Consider the following 12,640-nt stretch of genomic DNA (forward strand, 5'->3'; position numbering starts at 1 on the left):
GTGTCGCGCTCGGATTAGCGTGTCATTTCAGCGATGCGAAGCCCGTATGGATGGACAATGCCGAGCAACAGCGGCAAATGAGCCAGCGCTTGAAGGCTCAGGTCAAACGAAATGCTAGAAACAAAAGGGGGAGGCAGATGATTCAGAAGATTACTCATCAACTCGATAATGAGGAGTTTCCTCGGGTTGAAGAATCTGCTTCACCCCCAGTCCCTCCTCCGGGCCCAACACCACCTGGCATAACTATCTCGGAGTCGGTTGACGACACGACACCGGCTTCTTGGCCTAGCAACATTGACAGTGATATCTCACTAAGCACTGACAATCGCGCAAACGATATACTCAATACTGTCGACCTACCACTACGCGATAATCCGGAGCACTTCCTATTTGGAAATACCTTCCGCGAGAGGCTCAAAGTCGATCTCGACGGCGAAGAGGATCTGCGTTTTCTCATGACCTACAAGGACTATGTCTTTCCACTACTCCACCCCTTCTATCACACTTCGCTCTTCGAAGGCGGTCATAACTGGCTCCTCCTTGCTGCCTTTAGAAACCCCGAGTCAAGACAGTTGATCGTGAGCCTAGTTACCTACTTCTTCTCAGTCGTGCCCCTCGTTCCTGGCGCAGGATATACCTTGTGTGCCAGCTTTGCCTGGGAGCAAGTTCAGAAGCAATCAGAGCAAGCTTTCAAGGGAATGCAGCATAGGGTTGAGATGCTTGGCGCCACCGCTAATCTATGGGAGAGAACGCATCTCTTTGGAGATATCCTGTTGTTACTCGAGTTCGAGACCATGACTCAGTATTCCCAAGCATGGAGACCACACCTAGATGCTTCGATAATACTCTTCAAGCAAGTTCTCGACTCGCCAGAAATAAAGCATGTTGTGTGGCGCGTGACATTTGATCCGACGCAGATGTCAGCGGAGCAGGCGAACAGAGTCAATTGTTCAGACGTCAACTTGTTTTCTTCAACGCAAGTAGCTTTACGCTTCTTCACTGCCAAGATCATTCTCGCCGACATCGTATCTAGCAGCGCACTGGAGCAGGCACCAAGTCTCATTGACTATCACGAAAAGTTGATGTCGGGCCAAGGTGAAACCAGTCTGAACATGAAAGATGTGACTGGGTGCGAGAACTGGGTATTTCTCAGCATTGCCGAAGCAGTGGCTCTCAACGCCTGGAAGAAAGAGACGAAAAGGAAAGGGAATTTCTCTTTTATGACTTTGGTTCAAAAGGCAGGGAAAATTCTTGAAAAGCTTGATCGAGGCCTGGCGATACTGAACGATGAAGAGCACCGAGCACAAGAGACGACCAATCAGCAAGGTGAGATTTTCGCAGAGTTCACTCTACTACGAACCATGCGCCCTCCACGCGACGCCTACTACGCCATTACTCGGGTATGGGCGAACGCTGCACAGCTCTACCTAACTGTCGTTCTCTCGGGATGGCATCCCGACGTGAGCGAAGTTGTTGATCTTGTGTCCGCAAATCTGAAATTGTTGGAAAGCTTGACTACGCCAAGCTGGTTGATGACGGTTGCGTGGCCCTTCTGCGTGACAGGGTGTTTGGCGTCCGAAAGTCATGAAACTGTGGTTGAACACATCTTTAGTAGAACGAAGCCACTGAGTAACGTGGGTGGCTTGATCGAGGCTATGAAGATCATTCGGAAAACGTGGACACAACGAGGGGCATTGACTCAGGAATGGAACTTGGCGGCTTGCTTTGGGAGGTTGGACAATATTCCGTTGTTGGTTTGAATGGTTGAGGTGCTTTAGACAGTGGAGAATGGCAAGGCACTAAGGTCCCCTCGGGGAACAAGAAGATATCAGACCTTGATTTATAATATTCGAATAGACTTAGCAAAGGGCATCCTAAAGTTAGTAAAGATTTTCCTAAAGTTAGTAGAAATTTCCTAAATATTTATTCATTTACCTAAATTCTGTTATAACTGAGGATCAAGGTCCTGAGTTATCGTCCCTCCGCTAGGGCTCATATAAGGATCGATAGACAGACAACGAGTTACCAGACATGGTAATTATAGCTAAGAATATTTTTATTTGGGTAAGAACAGATCCACAAGCAATTCACTTGCTCACAACGCACTAGCTTAAGGTTATCAGCAGCAATACTTATCTAGAGAGTCTCCCCGTCCTTCATTATAAGCAGCTTGGGCCTTTGAGCCTCATATTGGCCTGTTAAAGATTGCCAAAGTTAGCAGATGACGTTGTGATAGACTGAAACAAGGGACGATGGAAAGCCTCATATGTCAGGCGATGTCGGTTCAATGGGTCCTCAAAGACGCAGTATTCCATGCGAGTAACCTCAGTTCGGCAAAATATTATGCATCATGTAGAGTGATCAGTAGGAGAAAGAAATCAGGATAGACTGTACCTTTCGTGCATAGCCTTCTTGAAAGTGCTTGACTGCCGTTTTAGTATTGTCGGATCTAAGCTACGAGACTGCTGCCAAACTTTATATGCTATATTATACATCTTTACATGCCTCGCTTTAGTGCCTTCCCAGTCGATAATCCCATGGTACAATGATATCTCAGTGCTCACGATGAATCATTTTGTATAGTTCCCTGGATGTTACGTCACGCCGAGACGAAAGGAGTTGGCCGCGAGTATGTACCCTGCTCTCAATGCTGCAAAGTAGCGGCTCGGGGTTGATGAAGTGCCCGTTAGATGGGCGAGGGGCGTCACTTGAAGTCTGCTGTCACACAGACCGCCATGAAAGTGATCACTCAGGTCGGATGCTACTGTTCTCCTTAAACCACCAGTAACACTGCGAGACATGCAACAAGATGTGGACACGAGGGACGGAATTGTAGTAAAGAATATCTTCAAAGAAATCCTAAATCCTAACAGCTATTTTTATGGAATGTCTCTACGGGTCTACAGCATTACCTTCTGAATGGTGTTAAATCTGCTTTTACAATTCATTTGAAGCCCTGAAAGCCTTTCTAACTTGTGCTGTCAAAATTAAGTTGCCTGATAGCGAACACTGCACCGATCAAGATATGTACACTAGGTGATTACCCCTGCATTTAGTACGGGAGGCTCGGAATTAGACATTTTCGATACACAATGATACAGAATGACTCATGGTGATTCTCCCGATTTGGCAACTTTGAACTGGGGATGGCTGGTGCTGATTGGACTACAAGCAAATTCATTGTCAATGAGACCGAGCGAAGGTAAAGAAATCTAGACTATACATCTATACAGAAGGCTTACAAGCAAAGTCTTCAATTAAACTCCTTAAAATCCCCAAGGGCTACAGTTTTCGGCGTTGAGCATGTTTGTTTCTATCCCGAGGCTCGTGGTATGAGGCATTTTGACAATAAAATCTTGATCAAGTACAACTGCCTTGCCCCTGCGGCTTCAATTTTAATTCTATACTTCGTTAACTACAGTCGCGTGCTAGAAAGGCAAGAGACAGAATCACTCTTGCTCCTATGCTACTGGTATTGCATAGCGGAGTTGACGCCTTCAAGACCCGAATGCTTGCGTCCAAGATTCACCCACAAGAGTATAGCCTTCGCACTGCTCTATTTTTGCCTATTAGTATGATCTCAAAGCTGATGAAATATCTCGCCTCTATATGCCGAGATATGCAAGTATGCTTAATTCACGCGACAGGTTGGGGAAACACGATATTCGGCAGATCAAGTTATGTTCGGCACATTCAACTGCCGACCGAGATGCTTGGCCAGCTGCCAATTTATTATCCAAACTCGGTAGAATAAAATGCTGATCTTATCTAGAATTAACATCGTCAATTTGACATAGCTTGATCTCATATTAAATATGTAGGAAGTCCCTCCTGGGGATGAACGTCCAACGGACCCAGAATCCCGGGCGTGCGCATTCTAAGCCCCCGCAATCAACAGATTTCCATTTTGGTCCCGACCTTTCCGCCGATCCATCCGAAAAGAAACATGAATAACGCCTTGGTAACATTGGACTTCATTACAAGTCACAATTCTCTCTCCCAATCTCAGCCGGTTTTCGTTCAGGATATCTGATCGGCTCAAGGTGACGACGCCCTTATGTTTGCGTGCTCGCGCTTGAGCCTGAGTTCAGTCGCGGTAATGAAAGAACACAGCTACTAGGCAAGAAAGCCAGGTCCGGCGACAGTTGCGCGTTGGGTGATTCGAGCAGAGCCGCTATCTGGTTTCTTGTATGCTCCGATAAAGAAAGCGAATATGTTTCTTTGTTTGATGATGGTGACTGTTGAGAGACCTCAGGCTCTGAGGGAGAGGTAGGTTCATTAACGAATGGCATTTTGGTAGGTTTGCAAAATTGATCGGCGATGGTGTTCCACTTTGAGGGATTTGGGCGAATGCACCGCATTTATGACCGTTGTACTGTATTTATATCGTCTCCCACGGGGCGTTGGGTGAACCTCCGCAGTCTGTGATTCAAAAGGTGGACAGGCATGGACAGTGCCAAACCAGTACTGCGGGGTGGACGTTGCACTCGGGTTCTTCGGCATATCAGCGCTACTGACCGCCCTACGTAATGAAATACAGGGTCCAAGAGACATCCTGTTTTAAATCCCGTCGTGAGTCTCTCTCATGTTCCTTTTCTTGCTGCGGATTTCTCTTCTCTTTCTGCTCCAACTAAACCCGTTAGATCTATGCAAGGCAATCATCTTTGGTGGTCCAGTGAACGTGGCATAGCCCACTTGAGCTCAGACAAGACTCTAAGCGAGGCCTTGATTTACAGTGGGTTATCCAGCCACTAGGCCAGCTGATGCACTGGGGTCATCGCACAGGATCATCACCCAACCGTCGCAGTTGTTGATTCATACCAACAGCCGTTCTTCGTATGCTTCTTGTCCACCAATCTCACTCAACATGCATCTTTAATCAGTTCGTGAAGTGAGGATAAACACTGTACGCAATAAAACGCGCATTAGCATGTGACTGATGGTTGCAACCCATAGCATTTTGACACATGAAGCCCCCCAAGACCCTTCGAGAACGGTCCGCAACCCATAGTAAAATGCAGGGTTCAATATGCATCTCTGGCACGAGACAACCTAGGCTACGTCATGCGCGTCCAGTACGAACCATCACTTTCTGGATGTAGCTTTAAGGGTTTCTCTGGTCCCCAAGAATGGGCAATATTATCAATACCGAGAATAAAATACGTTTGATCTTTTTTTTCTCCGGAACCAAGTATTTCGCTCATCAAAACTTCGTACTGGACTATGAACCAGACCAAATCAACCGATATGGATACAGATAAGAACAAGCGCCTCTTGAATCGATATGGGATCCTTCCAAAGCGAGGCAGCCTTCTCAATCACCAATTAGAGGTTCGCACGATATCTTTTGCCCTTGCATATGTCAAGCTAACACTTTTGATGAAAGGGAAGAAAATATTTCGACTCGGGAGACTTTGCTCTTAACCAAGCTCATCGGTCATCTAACATTGGCAACGTCACAACAGGTCGCGAACATCCAATCCGTCAAGATATATCAGAGCCTTCTAGCTCCGTCCCGAGCTCCAGCAATATTGATGATAACGCAACCCAACAGTCATCAACCAGGCGAAGAAGCCCCGAAGTCAAGTCACGTGCCCAAACTCATCTCCATCAAGAGATGGAGACCCCTCCAGAGACTGAACATCATGGGGCAGAAGAAGGGAACAACGGATAGGTTCTGTTGATATAAAAAAACTTGACTAAGTTTGTGAGTTTGTGAAGATTTCTCATGCAGATGGAAAACCGCTGTTCCTCCAGAGCCTATTGGAACTTATATCTCAATGTCTTATCTATGTAATTTTAGCTTAATCAGAGCTCTTCCAAAGTCAACGTCAAACTTTGCTCTCCTTCCACGACTTGATCCGGACTGGGATCGTCTCAACACCATCAGTAGAAGCGTAATTGGTTTAGTGGTAAAATTCTCCGTTGCCATTCGAGCAGCGTCGGGGAGCCCAGGGTTCGATTCCCTGATTACGCATTGATAGAGCTGAAGCTCAAGATATCTTTTTGCGATTGTATTATATCCATGTTTTTGTGAGTGTTCTGCCATATTCCAGTCGGCGGTGGAGGTGGTGTTAAGGTCTACTGAAGTTCAAGAGGGGAGGTTAAGCCTTTGCTTGGTCACGAGGCAAGGCAAGCGTAGATGGACTCTTTCCATTCCTGGTAGGTGGTACCGCTTCTACCACAGAGCATTTCCATACAGTCAAGGTGGGAGAAGAAGCTCTTTCAAGACTGTTGTTAATAATAGCCTGAGTGTTGTACATGTTTATGTGTCTCTTTCCTTTCTCTGCTCACTGCTGTGAGATGTCTACTTTACTCCACCAAAACTCAGATTGTTTACGAGCCCAATCATCATCTGTAAACACAGCAGTCTTACCGGCACTTCCTCCTATCAACTCCTCATTCCCTTCGCCGAATCTCAATACCTTGGGACTCTTGGGATCATATGCCTCCCATTTGGGTCTCTGTGGGTACTCTCCAGGTACAGCATTGGGATCACCTCTTGTGATGAAGCTGGTAACGTAATGGTTCAATGTCTTGGCAAGGTCTTTTTGTGTTTCAGAGACAGCGACGACCTTGGGATCACAGACTTCGTAACGCATGTTATCGGCATGCTGGGCACCGTTGTTGACCGTGCTGACAGCGGCCCAGTGGTAGAGGTAGACGGGTACTGATGGGGAGGCGAGCTCGGCTGTCTGACGCGCGGGAGCGACATAAGCATAGTGGGCATATGCAGCCTCGATGCGTTTATACTGTGATCCCATATCTTTGCGTGTCTCCTTGTACTCGGAATCCTCAAACTTGGCTGGATCTCGGTAGAGTTCCTCAATAGTGTCCAAATCCTCGGAGGTAAGCAGCGGCAGCAACTCGGCCCAGAAGTGTCGGAACTGAGAAGACTCCGACATTTGCTTGTTAACGTAAAGGGAACCTTCGTTCGTTGTGAAGCCAGTCATTATGGGCACCTTATGCCACTTGCCCGACTTCCATGTCTCGAGAGGCGGTCGAGCGATGACTTCACCGTCAATGACAGGTTGGAAAGCCCAGCGGAGGGAGGGGTTGTACTTGTCAAATGTGGCTGTTTGTGCATCTGTGATGACCTTCTCGGGTTGTTGGCGCAGATAAGGAAAGATCTCATTCTCTGGGAGATCTTCGGGGACGCCGACCGCGCGGAGGAAGTCCTTAAACTGGGCTTCATGAATCGGCGCATTGTATGGTCTCACGGCTCGTGATGTAGGAGCTCCAGACTCAATAATGGCTTTATGAAAGAGAGGGGCAACACCATCCTTGTAGTGCATGATATGATGACCGATCTGTTTGAAGTTAGTTGACTGTACGCTCAAATTAACCCTGGAACTTACAGAATGAGCACCGGCAGACAGACCAAACAATGTAACATTACTAGGGTCACCACCGAAGGCTGCGATGTTTTCTTGCACCCACTCCATCATGAGAATCTGATCCTTTAATCCAAGGTTGAGAACACCCTCCTTGGCACTCAGACTTGAGGGCAAGAATCCCAAAGCTCCAATTCGATATTGAAACGTCACGGCAACGAACGCCTGCGGCGCGTTCGCCACCATCGACGCCGTCTTGTGCATATGCGCCGAACCTCTGTTAAATGCGCCGCCATGAATGTACAAAGCAACCTAGAGTCCCATTTGAGTAATCCAAGATACGTCTAAACGAAAGACAATGCATACCGGCAACTTTTCATGCTTATCCGCTGACTTGCGGAAGATATTCACTGTCAAACAGTCCTCACTCTGCTCAAGCGTTGGTCCCACCAACAATCCCTTGCCAGGAGCTGCAGGGCCATAGTCAGAAGCATCGATGACTTTGTCAGGTGAAGCTGGCACTTTGACGGGGAGACGGAAACGGAGATCGCCTGTGGGGGGTAGAGCGTATGGGACGCCCATCCAACCATCTACAGGTTGGGGTAGGCTGTCATGCAGCTTGACGCCGACAAGCTTGCCTTGGGGCAGAGATATGGCTGGAGTGTCTGGAGAGATTTGGCTACCCATTTTGACTTAATTTGCTATTACCATAAATGAGGAATCGTGAGAGGATGATGGTCAAATACATTCAAGACTTAAACACTGACGAAACTCCATGTTGGAGTAGCGCCATCAATATGAGGGGCATCTTCTCGGCGTCCAAAAACCGCTCCGCTCTCCACGGCTCAGTTCCGACAACGGCTTGAGCAGCAAAATCGCCGGAGATAAGTGCCATCTACGCCCTATCTTTCCAATCTGAGAAATAAAACACGGAAATCTCCCTTTTCAGATCGGGGAACTTTCCTGCCCCGCGTTTTCGCCCGTTGAATATGGATCCGATCGTGGCCGGTGTCAGATCTGAGGACCGAGTATCGGAGGTTGATAGCGGCCAACTGGATTTAGGGCGAGTTTAGTGAGGATGTCATTGGCGAGGATGCCGTTCGCGCTCTCTTACCTCAGGAACTGCTGCTTCGTTGGGATGGGATCTGCATGATAGACTGATAGGGTTAATTCGCTTGGTTGATACGAGAATCATGTACCCCGGGCCATTGTCTATGGATTGTTTGACTGAAGGGAAGGCTATATGGGTCTTTGATCTCCCCATCATCATGGATCTTAAAGCTGTCACTGTGGAGCACTTCTGAGATTGATTCAAGGGTACTGAGTACCACTGGTCTAAAGATCTTCTCAGTTATCCTAAACTTGCCTAGATATTTCCGACTCTTAGGATAAAGGCCCTACACTAGCGATGTCACCAGCAACAACAGGGCCGTTGCCCTACGACAAGAAGCTCGCCGAAGAGCAAATCGCAATGAAAAAGCTCGAATCAATCACACCAGGCGAAGTCGTTGAACTTGATGCTACAGAGACATTCCTCCGTCAACACAACTTCACGAATGAGTACATCGGCGAATTATTGACGGATACGGAGCTTAACAAGAAGCTCATCCGAAAAGTTGACATGATCCTCCTCCCCATGTTGATGGGCACATACATGCTCCAATACATCGATAAGAATGCCTTAAGTTATGCAGCAGTTTTCGACCTATTTACGGATACGGGAATCACATAAGATCAGTATTCCTGGTTTGCGTCAGTCTTCTACTTTGCGTATATGGCTGCGGAATACCCTTGGCTATTTCTCGCACAGAAAACACGAATGGCCAAGGTTGTCAGCGGATGTGTAATAACATGGGGCAGTGTTTTATTATTGACCGCTGCGGGAAATAACTTTGGTTCTTTGGCGACGTGCAGATTCTTCCTCGGCGTCTTTGAAGCACCCATCACGACGTGTTTCATGATGATCGTTTCGATGTGGTATACGCGTGAGCAGCAGCCATTCAGAGCCGGTATCTTCTACTGCTGTAATGGTGTTGGGGCTATGGTACGTCCATTTTTACCTCTTCTTCTGACTATGCTGACGTCAAAAAGCTTGGCGGTCTTCTTACCTATGGTATTGGCCAAATAAAGAACTTTCCCGTGTGGAAGGCGGTTTTCATGACCTGTGGAGGCATGACGGTTGTCTGGGGTTTCGTCCTACTCTTCTTCCTCCCCGACAGTATCATGTCAGCTCGCCACTTCACCTTCGAAGAACGAGCGCTACTCATCGGCCGTGGCCGTCTCGCTCGAACTGGTGTCTTGAACAAAACCATCAAGTGGAAGCAAATCCGCGAGGCTTTAATCGATCCTCAAGTCTGGCTTCTCGTCTTGTTTATGCTCCTCAACGAGACCATCAACGGAGGTATCGCCAACTTCGGTAAACTCATCATCAAGGGCGTTGTCAAGGATCCTCTTGAGACAGTCGCTCTTGGTATCCCTATGGGCGCATTCCAAGTCATGTACATTCTATCAGGCACATTCCTGGCTTCGCGAATCAAGAACTGCCGAACTATCATCATGACTGTCTATCTTGTCCCCACCATGATTGGAGTTTGCCTGCTCTGGAAACTTGATCGTGAGCATCACAAGATAGGCGTACTTTTTGGTTATTACATCATCGGTGCTTTTGTCTGCTCTCTGGTTCTCGCGATGCAGATGCCCGCTAGCAATCTCGGTGGCTACACCAAGCGTATCACTGCTTCAGCAATGGTCTTCATTGCTTACTGTGTCGGGAATGTCATCGGCCCTCATGCTTTCTTGGGCTCTGAGGCGCCGTTGTATCCAACCGGATGCATTACGATTCTCAGCTGCTCTGTGGCTCAGATGGTCGTCGCAATTATGCTACGAGTACTCTTGGCCAGGCGAAATGCACGACGAGATGCTGCAGCTGCAGCTGTTGGGACGAACAATGAGGATGCTTCTGAAGTGGATGGAGCTGACTTGACAGATTTCGAGGTAAGTTTGAGTTCGGCTACATTGTGACGACTCTGACGAAGCACTAACGTTTTGCAGAACCCTCATTTCCGCTACGTGCTCTAACGGGCAGACGAAAACTGGTCTAAAGATACACTAAACTTACCTAAATATATTCATCAGTTGCGACAATGATCCTGACTTTTCATCCCTTCCCTGGGCATTATCGTCAATATGTCTTGCCATGATCCAACCCAAAGGTCTATCTCCTCCCCACAAATATGTTCGTCTCTGGTATTACAGTACTGTTACATATTCATCTCTCAAGTCCTCCTCCACTACCGTGATAGTGGTCTGGGCCACGGAAATATAACCTCGTAAGTCGGAGCACCGACAAAGAAGCATAAACCAAGAACCCACTCTTTAGTATACAAGCGCAATGGTCCGTTGTGTTCACCATCAGAAAGGCGGACCCCAAGAGACACGTGGTGGTCGAGATCGTTCGCAAGATACTCCTCATCTGGCGGGTCTTCTGACCAGAGCGACGTGAAGACATGGGTGAGATCATCCTCTTGCTGGCTGAAAAGCTCTTCAGATTCATCATATTTCCGGCTCCGAATGAATATTGCTCGTGCTGTTGTAGCCTCTCCAGATGGGTCACATAGATAGCCCAGTGTTAGAGGTTGATCTGCGTCCATGGCTCTGATGACCTCCTTGGCCATGAGTCTTCGATACTGTAGGCTGAAAGACTCCTCATCTACAACGAAGACATCTTCCTCCAGAAAGTCCTTCACATCATCCACTATCTCTGCGTCCTTACGTCCTTTCTTTGCCTTGACAAGTTCGACTAGCTGTCTCAGCCGGGTCCGCTCATAATCCGATAGTTGCTGTTCGCCTTGCTGGACTGGCTGTGATAAGCGTGGCGATGACCGCGGCTCTCGAAGAATATCGTCCAGCTTCCAAAGATGACCTCTTGTAACTATCCCAGTTTTAGTCAAGTTAACATCAACGAAGCGACAGCTCTTGTTGAAAGTTAACCTTTTAGCACCCTCCGGGGCTCGGAAATTGTCGAAGAAAAGATTGTTGATCTGTTCAACCATCGGCTCATGTTCTGATAAGGGCGGTTCATCATTCTTGAGTATCTCGCCATTTACGAGACGAAGGGCCAGTATCGCGAGGTCTAGGTTCACACCGCTGTCTTGAAGCCGCGTACTGTTGAGGCGCGTCGCATATTGGCAGCAGTTGGCGACGATGGCCAGACAGTCAAATGGCTCTGTGACGCCTCGTTTTCGAACATCTGAGACAATCGTCCCTGACATGGAGCTTGAAGGTGACAGCAATATGGTGTACTTGCCAGCCGTCGCCAGTATGTGATCGATCATTTCGTCATCCTCACTCGTCACAAAGTGATGTCGGCGAAAGCCAAGACAGAATTTAGTAGCGCTTTCTGAAAACCTGGCAGACTGGACACTCATCTCGCCAGGTACTACACCAAACATGGGTTTCTTGCCGCTAAGTATCGACCGTTTTGTGTCTTCGAAGTCGGCGCTGTGATGGATCAGGAGCGTCATCTTGAGACCAGCTCTGTAGTTCTCCTGGAATGTCCACGCTCTCGTCCACCATTTATCGCTAGTGATTTTGTATATCAGACATAACATTTTATGCGCTTGGTTATACTCTGCGCCCTTGGACAGCGCGAATCCGCCCTCATGGTACTTGACAAGGGCGCCCTTGAGTATTGAAGAGAGAGTCCTCATCTCATCCTCATCTTGAATTGGGCGGCCGAGTAGCGCAACGGGATGATTGCTCAGCGAGTAAACACGATCCATTGCATCGAGAGCATGTCTCTTTTGTCGGCACTCAGTATGTGTGCATGCTGGCTGCTTGCATTTCTTCTGCGGGATGCTATGCCGATCAATCCACAGAAGCGGCACGTCATGGCACTGCATGTACTTGGTGATCCTTTCAAGTACTGAATTTCTTACTGAGGATCGCCAGGCTTCTTGCCCATCCCTTGTCTCGATTTTATGACCTTCGCTTCTAGAATTCTGCGTCTCATACTCAGAAGCGTCCCAGGTGTACGAAAGCGCAACGAAATTGCTGTCTGTGAATCCGTTGACGGTTTTTCTGAACCAATAAGGTGTCTCGAATTTTTCATTCTCATCTTCAGTAAGCTTTCTCTTCTTGGATTGTCGTCGACCGAGGCATTCGAGATTCTCGACGATCCATATCATCTTTTGCTGCGGGATCCTGCATTTTTGTATCTGGAGGAGTGACGATATGATACCGGATTCGTCTTCTGGTTGGTGACTGCCACGAAGGACACGTTTTGTGGCCATTCTTTGGGCCGCTGG

At 47.8% G+C, this 12,640-nt stretch overlaps 4 protein-coding genes across 4 annotated transcripts; 2 read left to right on the plus strand and 2 right to left on the minus strand.

The window, feature by feature from the left end:
* Positions 1-50: 50 nt before the first annotated feature.
* On the plus strand, positions 51-1,760 carry FTJAE_5909 (transcriptional regulatory UME6; the record flags this gene model as incomplete). The annotated part of the gene is made up of 1 exon (XM_037352466.1): positions 51-1,760. The coding sequence occupies one exon, from the start codon at positions 51-53 to the stop codon at positions 1,758-1,760; it is 1,710 nt and encodes a 569-aa protein (XP_037206963.1).
* Positions 1,761-6,290: 4,530 nt separating this feature from the next.
* On the minus strand, positions 6,291-8,021 carry FTJAE_5910 (triacylglycerol lipase; the record flags this gene model as incomplete). Its single annotated transcript, XM_037352468.1, has 3 exons — positions 6,291-7,310; positions 7,359-7,646; positions 7,701-8,021. 3 exons carry the CDS (start codon positions 8,019-8,021, stop codon positions 6,291-6,293), a joined length of 1,629 nt encoding a protein of 542 aa, XP_037206964.1.
* Positions 8,022-8,742: 721 nt separating this feature from the next.
* FTJAE_5911 (allantoate permease) lies at positions 8,743-10,412 on the plus strand (the record flags this gene model as incomplete). Its single annotated transcript, XM_037352469.1, has 4 exons — positions 8,743-9,019; positions 9,068-9,378; positions 9,426-10,328; positions 10,386-10,412. The coding sequence occupies 4 exons, from the start codon at positions 8,743-8,745 to the stop codon at positions 10,410-10,412; spliced, it is 1,518 nt and encodes a 505-aa protein (XP_037206965.1).
* Positions 10,413-10,624: 212 nt separating this feature from the next.
* Positions 10,625-12,625, minus strand: FTJAE_5912 (uncharacterized protein; the record flags this gene model as incomplete). Its single annotated transcript, XM_037352470.1, has 1 exon — positions 10,625-12,625. The coding sequence occupies one exon, from the start codon at positions 12,623-12,625 to the stop codon at positions 10,625-10,627; it is 2,001 nt and encodes a 666-aa protein (XP_037206966.1).
* Positions 12,626-12,640: the final 15 nt, after the last annotated feature.

The sequence above is a fragment of the Fusarium tjaetaba genome (genome assembly GCF_013396195.1).
Source record: "Fusarium tjaetaba strain NRRL 66243 chromosome Unknown NRRL66243_c0000113, whole genome shotgun sequence".
Taxonomy (NCBI): domain Eukaryota; kingdom Fungi; phylum Ascomycota; class Sordariomycetes; order Hypocreales; family Nectriaceae; genus Fusarium; species Fusarium tjaetaba.